The following is a 13657-nucleotide window of genomic DNA, read 5'->3' as shown; positions in this document are numbered from 1 at the left end:
AATAAAAGTATAGAAATGGAATGTTCAGAAGCCGTTGGTGCGATTTTCTGCAGTTCCCCACTAGGGGTCATCACAGTACACCGGCAAAACATAAATAAAAACTTACTTGTTCGCCGTTTTGATTACCTGCCACGTTGAAACAGCTTTTCTTCCGAAAAATAATTTTATCTTATTAGCAGGAATAAATGAAAACACTGAAATGAATACAACTGTATTTATTAAAGGTAATGTCTGTCAGATGAACAGTTCCCCGATTTAAACACAACACACTGTGCTCAACGAGGCTTGGCCTGAATTCAACAAACAAAAAAATAAATATTTCGGCTTCAACAGAAATTCACAGATTGACTGACAAAGGGGAACAGACCAAACACAAGAAATTATTTTCCACACCAAAACATAAATAAACAGTCTTCCTTATATTGACAAACGTTAAACTGATTTTGCAGTGTGTAGGCTAGTCGAGGAAGCACACCATGTGATAAATAATTTTACAGTATCCGTGCAAAAAAGATGATGATTGAACTAAGTCAGATGTTTGTAATGTTTTTTTTTCAATTTACTGAAAGGACTTTGAGCATCACTCTGCCGGGAAATATGACATATTTCATGTAAACTGAATTTTATAGTACAGTAATGCACTGTTGGTACAGTTCAGACAAAATTTGTGTCTTTGCAGAGCCCAAGTGGGTAAAAAATGGGGAATACTAATAACATAAATGATCCTGAATGTTACCAGTGACTACTGTACGACAACTATGACATCATCCTAGTCAGACCGCATCTAAGGGTTCAAATATTACAATAAAGGCAGTATTTGAGGCATCACGTAATATGTTTTTGCAACCAATTAAAAGTCTTATAAAAAGGACAACAAATGTAAACAACTGAGTTTCACCCCATTTGGTTTTCAAATAGGTCAACTAAAACAAGATTAAAATGTTGCTCTACGGCAGATTTGATAAACTTTGTTTCATCTGGTGCAAGATTAAGATGGAAGGGAGAAAATATATGAACTGTGCACGCTTTGTATGTTTCACACATTCAAAGCGGCTTGGGCCCTTCTTTTGAGTAAACATCAATGTGTAACAGATAGGAAAAAAAACCAAACTTGTCAAATGTGCTGTTTCATACAACCACATATTTGCTTGTTATTTTTAGCCACAATTTGATGGAATTAGGATGTTTTCCAGCATGAGGTAACTGCACGGAAAATGTGATTTTCCCCGAACCATCCACTGCTTTTTGAAGGAGACCGCAAATTGCTGACAGCCTCTTTTGTTTGGTGGATTGCAGCCACTTTGACTGGGAACACATACTGTATTTACCTTGAGATCACTTTTCTGACATAGCTTATTAAACACAGCCCGTAGTATTCCATATATAACTTACACCCTCGTCTACCAATGGCACGGCATCAAAATTCATTTTCTATCCTGTTCGAGGTCACTGGTGAGCTCGAGCCAGTGAATCGCAGGGCACATATAGTCAACTATTCACACTCATACTTATGACGATTTACAGTCTTCAATTAACCTAACATGCATGTTTTGGGAAAGTGGGGTAAAGCCAGAGTTAATTACACACACGGGAGGGCCTGAGTCGAGAACCTCATGACTGTGAGGCAGACGCGCTAGCCACTTGCACCACCATACTGCCCAAAACCTACAACTGTCCTATAAAATGAAAACACAATCCGAAACTTTCTGCACAACGGCATTATTCCGCTTGTAAATTCAAAAAAGCTGAGCACTGTCATTGGAGCATCAGTAGAATTCTACCAGTGTTTACAAATGCAATTTTTTAGTCAAATCACAGCATTGCTTTCAAATAAGGTGCCATTGGACTTGGATGCATAATAACGGTTTTCAAACAGCACAATCTAAAAACAAAAAAAGTTTTAAGCCCAAGTATTTAGAGGCAATAGGTCTTAAAAAAGTTTTCAATAGAGGAACAAAATAGTGAAGAGGAGCACCCTCATGCAAGCACAACATTCTATTCAACAGGTGGCAAAAACAAAAACAAAAAGCTCCAAGTAGTCATGTGGTGTAAACTGCGGCTGAAGTGAAAACATTCAGGCCCTTGTTGCATCAGACATGTTTAGTAGTAGCACTCTTAAAATACTCGCAAGTTCGCAATATTGGGCTTTCATTGCCAATTTTAGGATTCATCAAAAAATGCACTTTAACCTTTATAGGTGAACTTCATTTGAACTTCTCTAAGCTTTAATCGACATGTCCATCTCGCCAATGTTTATGTACTTTATACTGTTTTCTAACAAACAGCTCAATAGAACAAATGTTGTGAATGTTGCCATTCAGCGCCTTGCTTGGCCTGCCACACACCGAGTGACACTGCCAGAGGCGACTGAGGTAGACGATTGGCCAAAAATTAGTTGGTGAGTCTCAACTCATACATTTGGTGACAGAGACTCTCTGCGCTTTGCTTTCGAGTCATAACTATATAATGAAATTATGAATATGTTGTTGATGGGGAACTCAAGGAAAGTTTTGTGCCTCCTCTAGGCCAAACACGATATTCTGATTAGTACTACGTTTGTGAAATAAGAATTAAGCGGAGTAATTCATCCAGTCATCAATATCAGGGCAGACATTTTGTCTTTTCTGCTGTCGACCTACATTGAAATCAAAGGACCCTTAGGCTTGCATTGTGAACGTCACAGCTCGCCTGTTTTTTGACACGTGACGTTCAGTCAGTTTCTCGTCGCTGTGAAGCCCCGGTGGGCCTTAGAGAACAGTGCGTTGCGCAAACAGGACTGAAATATTGAACAATTGGACAAGCACGTTCAAAAGTTGAGAGAAGGTCAAATTAAGTTCACCTGTAAATGTGAAAGGGCATTTTAGGGCCATCCTGAAATATCAGCCGAAAGCCTAATATCCAAATATTAGTTCTTATTTCTCTGCAGAGCCTCACACATGTTGTGATTGGGATCGGGCTCTTTATTCATGATCTCAACACACTCCCACTCTCCACTAAAGCTGGACCGCTTCACGGCCTCCACTACTGTCTGTACGTACAGGCCGTCTTCAAAGGTGGGTGCCATGGCAACCGGGCCACGCGCCCACAACCTGCGCTCCTGGTGTGCCTGGAAGGACTGTCTCAGGGCCTTGACCATGGCGCCCAGCCCCAGCAGGTGCGGCAAAGGTATGTCTTTCACATCAGGTCCAGCCCAGCTGCCGTCGCCAAGCAATAGCTCCTCACGTTTACTGCCGTTGCGCTGACCGTACAGTTCTGTCCCTCTGGCCACCAATCTCCCCGTGGATCCAACGACCATCACCTCATGCAAAAAGGAACCCGGCATGTTGAAGTTCAGGGTCACCGTGCAGCACACGCCGCCCGAGCACGGCCCCATCAACATTTGGAAGAAACAAAAGTCGTCACTGGTGACTCGTCGGATGCCTCTGATGGTGTCATTTTGCTGTACGAAGGTGCGCAGCAAGCCGTGAACACGCTGGGCCCGTGTCCCAGTCAGGTAACTTAAAAGGTCGATGATGGCCGAGCCCACCGTGTGCAGGCCCCCGCCTCCCATCAAGTCCTCACAAGTCCAGCCGTATGACTGGTCCAGAAGGCTGGGCCCGTACACGCGCACGTCACATACTTGCACTTCACCTACGTATCCCTCCATCAGCAGCTGCCGCATCGCCGCAAAAGTGGGAAGGAAACGCAGTGTGTTACCCATGATGCTGAGCAGCTGGGGGTAATACCTGGCTGCATTTACCATCTGGAAAGAATCCACAGCAGTCGCAGCTTTCTCACTGACAACGTTCTTACCTATGCCTGCAGAGAGACAAAAGGCAAAGTGTATTCTTATTATGATTATTCAGATAATAACCCAACGCATGTGGATAAATCACAATTTACCGGGAAGGCGGTGTGAAAGCAGAGTTTTTCCATCAAGTATGAATCGATCAAGGCTCGACTCTCAGCTTTTAGACAGTGAGAGTAACATTCATCAGGTACGAAATGAATTAGCCAAATGTTCAACTTCCTGCAACAAGAGATGTGGTGCAGAGATAATCAAATACACAGACAAGAAGGCTTCCGAGCATAGGACCTCCACGCTGGGTGGGACACACTCGGCCAGGATGTTGCAACTATAAGAGGAAGCCGAGGTCAATGCTCAGGAATTCCATTAGATAACTAGATACAGTAGCTCTATTCCGTATTGAGCATGCTGGTCATCTGGCCATCTTGAGTATAGCTTTCCTTTTGTTTGTCTTATTTAAATCTATTACGAGTCAATGCGGTGGCATAGTTGATGGGTGAGGGATCGATTCCACTCATCTACATACAACACCTTTGATTAATAGCCTGATCAAACGCGACCAGCATGGCACAAGTTTGTTTGTCACAAAATAATTCACACTTCCATTTGAAGGGAAGTCATATAAATGTGACACATTTGCAAACCTTTGAGATGCCATTCAGCAAGTTGGCTGACCACATCGTATGTTATAACAGGCTTTGGGGACTTACTTGTAATGTATTTCGGTTTTGAGGTTGCCTCACTGTTTGCTGTGGAAGCAAAATGCTTCCACATCTTACTCTGCACCTCTTTTACCTTAGCAGGCTTTGGGAAAGCTTGAAGTCCGAACTCATGTCCTGGGGAGGGATGCTCTTTGGGAGACGCCGCTCACGACAGAGAGCGCTGTGATTGGCTGTAGACATGCTGATGCTTTGTCACTGTCATTCTTAAATTACCGGTACTACAAAAAACCCTGAGGCATTACATTGTTTAACATAAAACTAAGCCACTGCTCTTTTATTTGGAAAGATTTTTTGACCCCTGGATTATTTTGCTGCATTGTGATCTTTGAAAGTGAATACAATTGAAGAAAATCCCATCTTTTTCAACCAAACGATCATATGAAAATTATGTGATTGGCCCTGATTTCCTGTCGCGTGAGTGGATCGCAACAACTCGAATTACAACACTTCAACTGCAGCTGCCATGCTACCGTTCAGAAGTATCTCATGTGTGTTTCTGATCTCTTACCCAGTGCTTTGACAGCAATCTGCCGTGTCATTGAGGGTGGAATATAGATGCAAACAAGGTCAACGTCTTGGTGTAGCAGGACGTCATCAGATCGACTTGTGTGAAACGGGATACTGAGCTCTTTTGCCAGGGTGCACGCTTCCTCTTCGCTCCTCCCCCAGAGCGCATGGACATCAAAGCCTTCCGCTTTCAGCATCGGGACGAGCACCCGAGCTGTGCTTCCTGTCCCAAACACACCGACTCCTGGCAGCATGACGGCACAGCTTGCTGCAGCCTTACGTCAAAATCATGGCGGTGCAAACATACATCGTGATTGTAAAGTCACCAATGTGCCAGTATCCTCTGTGGTCCCTGGAAGTGAGACCTTCCCCCTGAAAGAAAAAAAAAAATCACAAAAAGGCAACTGAAATGTAAATACTTTAGTAGAGAGCCCCGTTTCTGCTTACAGTCCTTTCTCACCAGCTTGAAGGACAAGTGAGAGGAAACAAGTTTTTTTTCTAATAGCTTTATTTTATTTTTGGGGGAGGGGTCGGGGTCGGTTTTACCCTCCAATATCCACTTAATGAATACTTATTAGCATTTTTGGGAGAATTTTCCAGGTTGAATCGTTATTTTATCACAATGCATTTCAATGTGTGCCAATTATATGTGGATTTTGCCTATATTTGGGCTCGGACGGTCCCAATCAAATCACAGGGTTCAACTATAAAGTAAACAAATAAGTTGTTCAATTAAATAGATTGGGAAGTTTCTTCCACATTCTGATCAGATCGCTGATCATTTATGGGGGATTTTTCCCCAACTTGCTGATCTGGGGCAAAATCCTGATTTTGTAAAGCCTGGTGCAAAGTGCATCAGGCATATTTATTTGATAAGATAAATGTAAATTCCGTTTCTCTTGAGGCCGTTTCAGGGCCAATTTTCATGGCTCAGGTCAATTTTGTCAACTGTGGAGCCAGCACTTGGAATGTGGCAGGAGCACCTGACAACAACGTTATGCCTTGCGGGAGGCTTAGCTGAAACCTCCCTAAACCTTTCGCATTAACTACTCACTCTTGGTTGTGTTCTGAGGAGGGGGGAAAACAGGGTTCATCTTAAACTTGCACAATATAAATTTAAGCTAGCTATGTTTGTTTTGCTACCTACCATATACTAGCATAGTGGGCACCAGACGCCCTCTTGTTCACGAATAACTACAAGTGAACGTGGCAGTGTATTTTAATAATTAACATGACAAGGCGGACCTCATACACAGACGAGTCAGTGAGCATTGTGATAAGGTTTGCTAGCACGTTTACCAGCTAACAAGCTAGCCGCGACAAAAACATTTCAAACAGAGTACGAGCAAAGTTACGACTGAACTCTTAAAAAATATAGCCCCTTGACATATGTTAATTTATGTAAATATCCACACGTAACTTTTGCTACCTACTGTTTTTATGCAGCCGAGTTCCCCAACAACGGCAGCAAGTGCTCAGCCGGGCGCTGCCCTGTTGCTAATGGTAACTTCAGCATAGACCATGGAAGTGAATTCTCAACCAGAGATGTTGAAAAAGTGAAGATGCTTGCAAAGAAGGAACCCCTTCGAGCAAGACTACAAATCATTATCTTCCTCATAATCGTTTATATTCAAGATGTATATTATTAACACGTTTATTAAATTAATGATCGAAAATGATTAATGGTAGAAAATCAATATGTGTTCTAAGTATCCAAGTGAGGTTTGTTCACAGGGCGTTGACGTCGTTGTGTCACTCGGGATAGTTCCCCGGAAGTACCAATAACAAGCGATTTCAAACGTTGATTTAAAAACAGAACCAATGTTGTAAAATCATTTTAATTCTAGGTTAAGTTGTAATAAAGACGTTTAGATAGATACAATTATCATTTAATGAGTACGATTGAAAAACGCATGTAATAGCACAAAATGACCAGCGGTGGCAATAACTTTTTTGTCAGCCGTGGTCATGAAACGCAAAGCATTATGGGATTTTTAGTCCTAAATGCCGGGCTGCCGTGTTGACATCGTACAAAAGAAAAATAACTAAGCGTTTTCTTTTTTGTACAAAACATAGGCTTCGAATATACTACACCTGTAGGTTTTATTTGCGCTTATTCCAGATAAAATCGCACAGAGTTAAGATCTGGTATAGCAAAATTTTCACCACGTTCGCTGTAAAACAAACAGGAAGTGGTTAGCGTTGTGGGACGTGTAGTTCCGGCTACAGGCCGCTGAAGAAGATACCGCGCACAATAAAGAAAGTGCAATAAAAGCGTCGCAATTAGCCGTGCGGATTGACTTTGAGGGCTATAGGCGTCTGTGTTATCATGCCTGGATTCACGTGCTGTGTCCCCGGCTGCTACAGCAATTCGCATCGCGACCGGGACTTGCGCTTCTACACGTTTCCGAAGGACACTACACTCCGAGAGCTGTGGCTGAGGAACATCTCCCGGGCCGGGGTCAGCGGCTGTTTCAGCACCTTCCAGCCCACCACGGGGCACCGGGTTTGCAGTGTGCACTTTGTGGGCGGAAGGAAAACCTACAGTATCCGAGTGCCGTCGCTTTTCCCCCTGAGGGGTGTGAACGAGCGCAGGAGTCGGCGGGGCAGAGGTAAGAAGTTGTCCACGACGGCGGCTGCAGCCCCCGCCGGAGCCACCACCGGGGTCGTCATCAACACCGTGCTGGGGAACACGGCCGAGGGCGCCGAGGCCAACGCCGGGGGCGAGGCCATCGACGACAGCATCACGGTGGTGCAGATCGGCCAAAACGGAGAATATCTGGGTACGGCACGGCTGCCCGTGGCGGCGGAGGCGCCTTTCACCGCGCCTATCGGCGCGTCCACCGAACTCAGCGCCGTTACCGTCGCCGCGGACTCCTCCTGCTCGGCGGAGGCGAAGCAGACGGTCGTGCAGTACGTCAGCGTGACCAGCAGCCCGCTGGACCACTCGTACTCGCTGACCACCGGCACCACGTCGGCTGAGCTGCTGCGCAAACTCAACGAGCAGCGGGACATCATCGCCCTCATGGAGGTGAAGATGAAGGAGATGAAGGCCACCATCCGCCAGCTGCGGGTGATGGAGGCCAAGCTGCAGGAGGAGGTGCGGGAGCGGGACAGGCTGCTGGGCGGCCACCCGGTGCCTCTGAATGTCAACAAGAAAATCTAGCCGGAGACGAGGGAGTGCAGACGAACTGAGGGACATTCAGCCTTTGTACACAAATGTATTTTCAATAACCGCAGAGCTGATTTTCGTAGACCTGATCATGTATAAAGATGTTTAGCTGTGGTTGTATAACTGGTAGTGTCATATGGAAAGCTTTTTGAGCATGTTATTCAATTCACACTCAAAGGTCCATGTACTAGTACACACTTTGTCCTAACTTAGACAATTCAGCGCACTAGAACAACAGTTGTCTCACTTTTTGCCCCCTACTACTCGGACATTTCGGCACACTAACAGCAGAACTTTGGTTTATCAAGAGGACAACTACATATTACTGGTGAGGCAAAACTGCACTCGTTGACATGTGGGTGCTATACTACAACTACTAGTGAAGTGCTAAATGTTAACTAATTTCACAATGTCACATATCAAGGATTGATCCTAGATTATCCAGTATAGGTTATCAGTGTACTCGTATGCTTTTTGTCCTCGCAAGTAAGACAATTGAATACACTAGTAGAACGATTCTGTTTCTTAATTTTATTTATTTAGTGCTTTCACAACAGCTGCAGCTGTTGCAGAACACATGATAAAACATTAACAATGATACAAACACAAACCAATGAAATGTTTTCCTTTTTGTCATGTTTTCCTTCACTGCCTTTCACTACTATATGACATTTTTGCACACCAGTAGAACAACTACTTGTTGTTAGTGAGGCAGCTAGGCACTTGTTGAAATCGGTGTGCCGCTCATACTACAGCTGAAGTGCAAGATGTTAAATAGTACAATTTTATAAAGTCAATAGTAGTGAGTAGTACTTGGCCTGCTTTCCATAAAGCATTTTGATGAATAATTATTCGATATCCTGATGCTCAGCTAGAAGACCAGGTACAATTCAGTGCACTAGAAGAATGACTACGGAGTGCTAGTAGCTCTCAATTGTCAACAAGTGCACAGTTTTGTCTCACTTATATATGTGGTTGTCCTCATGCAAACGTTCTCCAACTTATGAGGACTAAGGACTAAGAAAATTCAGCACACCTGTAGAATGGCTGTTTTACTTGCAGTGTTTTTTTTTTTCAGCACCACCATCTTTGTTGATTACTGTTTGACATGTCTGCACACCAATTACTACCCAGCTTTGCAACAACATTTTACTAGTGAGCATTTTGATGCTGCTAGTAAGTTCCAGGAGGCGACTACTGCATGACCTATTTGGGCCGAGTACTGTTACTAGTTCAGCACAATAGTTTAATTGTAAGGTTTAGTTGCAACATTGTAGTTCTAGTGCGCGGAATTGGCTTACTAGTACACGGAATTTATGATGGATTTGAAGAATATCAAGTAAATGCTTAGATGACATTCTATAGTGTCATCTCTAACAGTTGTTTGATCCACTTTACAGTCATAGTTTGCATAGCCTTACAAGATAGATGACTTTAAATATGAGAGTTGGGAAGGAATATTTTTAGTCCAGGATGTTCATTATTCTTGAGTGGATAGAAATTAGAAGTGTTTGGTGACAGATTACCGTGCTGAGAAATAGATTTGGCTATATGCCTATGGAGGCATTTATGCAGGCTTTTTCAATTTTTTTTTCAGCTCAATACCCAGATTTGAAATTTGAAAACCTCTCGGTACTACTACATGACATTTTTTATTGCCATTATGTTGACCCATTGGACTGTACATAATGTAATACAAAAGAACCGACATTAATGTATTACAACAAACTTTGTGTGCCTGATCAATAAAATATTTTACAGCATTTAATAATAATTAAAAATAAACTTTGACCCTTCTTCAAAGCAATGAATCCATATCAAACTTCAATGTCATCTTGTTTTTTAATTTTATTTCTGAATATATAAAACAAACAAACAAAAAAAAAAAACTGCTTGAACACATGGCTATTTTGTTCACTTCCTGCCCATTACGGATGTCAAGACTACAGCGCATTTAAGTCGCAACATGTTAACTTTCTGCTTTCGTCTTTCATAAGCGCATGTTTTTGTGCAGTTGATGGATTGAACGTCCCTGTTTATGATGAGGTGTTTCTCGACTCACAATTTGATTTGTGGCTGCCTCACAAGTGCTCTATGCACAATATGTTACAGACATTTCTGATCCTTGGACTGATATAAGTGTCATTAAATGACATTTTGAAGTATATCTGTTTAACTTATTTTGGCTCTTCCAGAAGGTATCAAGACACAACCTACGGATTAACTGCTTTTGGTAATTGCACATTTATAGTCCCATTGGCTTTATAAGTAAGGAAGAACCTGTATTAGTAATCCTTTCTTCAGCATGCAGAGTAAATGATTTAAGCATCCTTTTGAGGTACCAGCCGTCATTCGGCTGATTTTATGGTTTGACCTCAGAGCAAAAATTATTGCTTTCAGCACCATACAGTGGATGTGAACTTAACTCTCTTGACAACGAGAAAAGAAATCTTGAAAAATTAGATTTCAAATTGTTTAATGCCCCTCGCGTTTTAAATTTACTTTCAAACTACACATGAAACAAAGAGAATTACATGTTGTGTATTTAAAATAAGCAACAAATACATGCTAACAGTTAGCATTGATCGTTGCGGTTTTACGTACACCGGTAGAAGAAGCACAATGGTTTAATCAACAGAAGAGTCTTTAGTGGCCAAGGATGTACTGTAAATCACACAAGGAATTTGTCTCCAGTACTATGAGTTACACTAGTATTGTAGCAACAAGCAACTACGACAAAGATATGACACATACAGTAAGTATAAAGAGTTTTCACGTAATCTTGGGGCCCTATTTGTGCTGTAGTACCAGTGCCACCCAATGACAGCTGTGCAAACAATGCAAGGAGTCATCAAGCAAAGATTAAGTGTAAACTTGATCAACGACAATTCTACAAGTATGTAGAGAGCTGAAACTACAATGACCAGCCCGGTAATACTGTCACACAGGTATGTTCAAAATTGTCAAGCATTTGCAAAGTGCCACTATGAAATTTAAGACAACTTGTTCAGTTGATGGCAAGAGGGAAAAAGCTGTTTGCATATCTGCTAGTTTTGGTGTGTGTGAGTCGATAGTGTCATGACAATAACAACAAAGTAATGATGATGATGTCAAGGGTAAGGTTGAATGCACGGGCGGTGAGTATTCCACAGAGTGAGGTCCCAGACTCTAATCTCATCTGGATTTTTTTTTTCTGATTCTGTGTTACATAATGCTTTAATCCAGGCCTGTCAATCAAACTTACCCAACTAGCTTCCTTTTCAAAAGCTGCCATTATTACAACACAAACCTTTTACATCCAGGCCAAGGACCAGCTCCTTCACAATTTTTTATTGGAAAAACCTGTAGTTACAGTACAGTATATTATTTATCCTCTGTGAAGAACAACTAATATTACTGCGGAGGAGTTTTGCCTGGATCCACGTGTCTCCATATATCTGTATTGTACTGCTTTGCTGTGTCCAGAAGTAACTGCACAATGTTCATTGAATTGAAGCAGAAAATGCGGCAACAACTGTTTAATTATTTTTTAAAGAAACTTATTTAATTATGGCATTATTATATGTTCTTGTAGAGTACAATATTATAGAGTGCAAAAAAGCACATTGCAATTTTGGGGGCATGAAGGCGTTTTAAATAAAACAGTTTGAGAAATGAACGTGCTCACAGAATGAAGTAAGCTCTTATCTCAAGGCCCCATTGCAATTTTGAAGTTTCCACTTTGTTGAGGTATACATTTTGTTTAAATCTGAATGGATTGCATAGTCGCACCAAATATTGTGGCTGATGAGTGTAAAAGTTCTTTTCCATACCTTTTTGTTGAAGTTTGAACTTTCACATATAAATATCGGTACATGCTTATGATTGTGATTTTATATGGAAGCAGAAAAAAACCAATTAAAAAAAGCCTAAAGTAAGATTAGCTCAAATTCCTGAGAACGTTAGTGATCCAACACAGCGATATACTTCATAAATGTGTCTTAAGCACATGTTCAAATTGACAATGTGAAAATGTGTCTGCCAAACTAACAGCTGCCGCTAAAGTAGCTTCCATGACGATGTATTGATTTAGGCCAGCAGCGTCAGACACAGACAGATTAGTCTTCAGTTAATGGTTGTATTAAACCGCAGATTAACAATGGGCTCCCATTTCTCCTCTGTCAGTGTACAGATGTGAACCAGGATTTACACTAATGCACAGTGTGAGCCATCTGTAGATGGGTGTAGCACATGATTTGGAGGCCAAGAAGTATAGAGGAAGAGGATGTCAAGCCCAGGTAAAGGCGATGCATCATTAGGACCCTGTTAAGTGAATTCAGAGTCTTGGTTTTAAACATATGACACATGTTTGAAGACAATTGCTGAAAATGTACTGTAGTACTCAGCTGTAGAGATAACGCATTTCTCCATTTTCCTGATTTTTGTGGGCTGTGGCCAAAAACGGGGCCCTAGTGATGCACTTAGCATAAGTCACCCATCTCCCACTATCTTTCCTTCGGATAGTGCGTTGGTGTGGCGGCGTAAGAGCGCCTCGTTGTCAGCCATAAGTGTGCCCTAGTCACGCAGAGAATGACAAAAGAGCAGGAGGGGGTGGGGGCTTTAGAGCGCCTCGTTGTTGTAGTGTGGGATGTCCAGTATTCCATCCACTGGATGTATTGAGGTGGTATTGTATATTGACATGGCTCAAACATGTCATTATGGGTAGGCATAGTAATGAAGCAATCATTTTCCAGGTCATAGTAATATTATTTGATTGGCAGTTGACAGCGGGACATGGTTTCAACATTTTCAGTGGACATGACCACGGCGTTTGGTCAAGCTTGATTTCTAACGATTTTGAAGTCTTATTTGAAATCAATTTCACTGCTCACGAGCAAATTTGATTCAGAGATTGCTTTACGTGTCCCAAAACGTATTTTTGAAGCTGATTTAAAAATGTCTTTACCTTTGTCTTAAATATCATATGATTGGTTGGGCAGATTTGTAATCATCCCCCCCCCCAAAAAAAAATTATTTAGAAACATTTACTTGCATCACTGGTTAAAAACAATTGTAAATATTTGTTAACCAGAACATTTAAAATCACTGGCAAGGTATTTTAACAACTCTCTTCTCTGTAGAACGTCAAATGTAAAAGATATATTTAATATCACTTTACAGAGACATCAGCGTAGAGTGTCTTTTTTTCCCTCTTCAAATAACTTATGATCAACACATGCATGACGCCCACTGGATTGGTACTATACTCTCAAAGGGTGCTGTGCTGCCACATCCTCTCATCTGCATTGGGACACCATCTGTTCACATGAAAAAAAAACGCACTCATAATCATGTTTCTGTTTTACATCTCCCATGTCACACTTGTGAAAGAAGGATTCTGCTCCAGGTCAGTGTTTGTTGGACATTTTATTATAGTTTCTCACTATATGTATTTGTGTGTGTCTGTGTGTGTGTGTGTGTGTGTGTGTG

The 13657-nt window shown here is 41.9% G+C and overlaps 2 protein-coding genes across 4 annotated transcripts; one reads left to right on the top strand and one right to left on the bottom strand.

Annotated features, from left to right (window-relative positions):
- Nucleotides 1–200: 200 nt before the first annotated feature.
- Nucleotides 201–6781, bottom strand: gfod2 (glucose-fructose oxidoreductase domain containing 2). 3 transcript variants are annotated; one of them, XR_002170234.1, is made up of 4 exons: nucleotides 6450–6781; nucleotides 5018–5388; nucleotides 2297–3798; nucleotides 201–2242 (listed from the first exon to the last, which is right to left on the bottom strand). XR_002170234.1 is itself a non-coding variant. In XM_019886882.1 (4 exons), exons 2-4 carry the CDS (start codon nucleotides 5268–5270, stop codon nucleotides 2906–2908), a joined length of 1059 nt encoding a protein of 352 aa, XP_019742441.1. In that variant the 5' UTR covers nucleotides 5271–5388; nucleotides 6450–6781; the 3' UTR covers nucleotides 201–2905. The 3 variants fall into 3 exon arrangements, 2 of the variants coding, with proteins under 2 accessions (XP_019742441.1, XP_019742440.1); XM_019886882.1 differs by having other exon boundaries at nucleotides 201–3652; nucleotides 3740–3798; XM_019886881.1 differs by having other exon boundaries at nucleotides 201–3798.
- A 90-nt stretch (nucleotides 6782–6871) lies between these two features.
- Nucleotides 6872–9773, top strand: thap11 (THAP domain containing 11). Its single transcript, XM_019886883.1, has one exon. It carries the CDS (start codon nucleotides 7346–7348, stop codon nucleotides 8180–8182), a length of 837 nt encoding a protein of 278 aa, XP_019742442.1. The 5' UTR covers nucleotides 6872–7345; the 3' UTR covers nucleotides 8183–9773.
- The last annotated feature ends 3884 nt before the right edge of the window (nucleotides 9774–13657 follow it).

Source organism: Hippocampus comes, unplaced genomic scaffold, assembly GCF_001891065.2.
Source record: "Hippocampus comes isolate QL1 unplaced genomic scaffold, H_comes_QL1_v1.1 scaffold261, whole genome shotgun sequence".
NCBI lineage: Eukaryota > Metazoa > Chordata > Actinopteri > Syngnathiformes > Syngnathidae > Hippocampus > Hippocampus comes.
Note: the sequence above shows the minus strand (reverse complement) of the source record. Positions and strands in the feature narration are given on the sequence as shown.

Excerpts from the sequence above, each read along its gene's own strand:
- gfod2 (XM_019886881.1), bottom strand. The coding sequence starts at position 5,270 with ATGCTGCCAGGAGTCGGTGTGTTTGGGACAGGAAGCACAGCTCGGGTG. Across the intron at positions 3,799-5,017 it reads GATTGCTGTCAAAGCACTGG|GCATAGGTAAGAACGTTGTC; the intron begins GTAAGAGATCAG and ends GTCTCTCTGCAG.
- thap11 (XM_019886883.1), top strand. The coding sequence starts at position 7,346 with ATGCCTGGATTCACGTGCTGTGTCCCCGGCTGCTACAGCAATTCGCAT.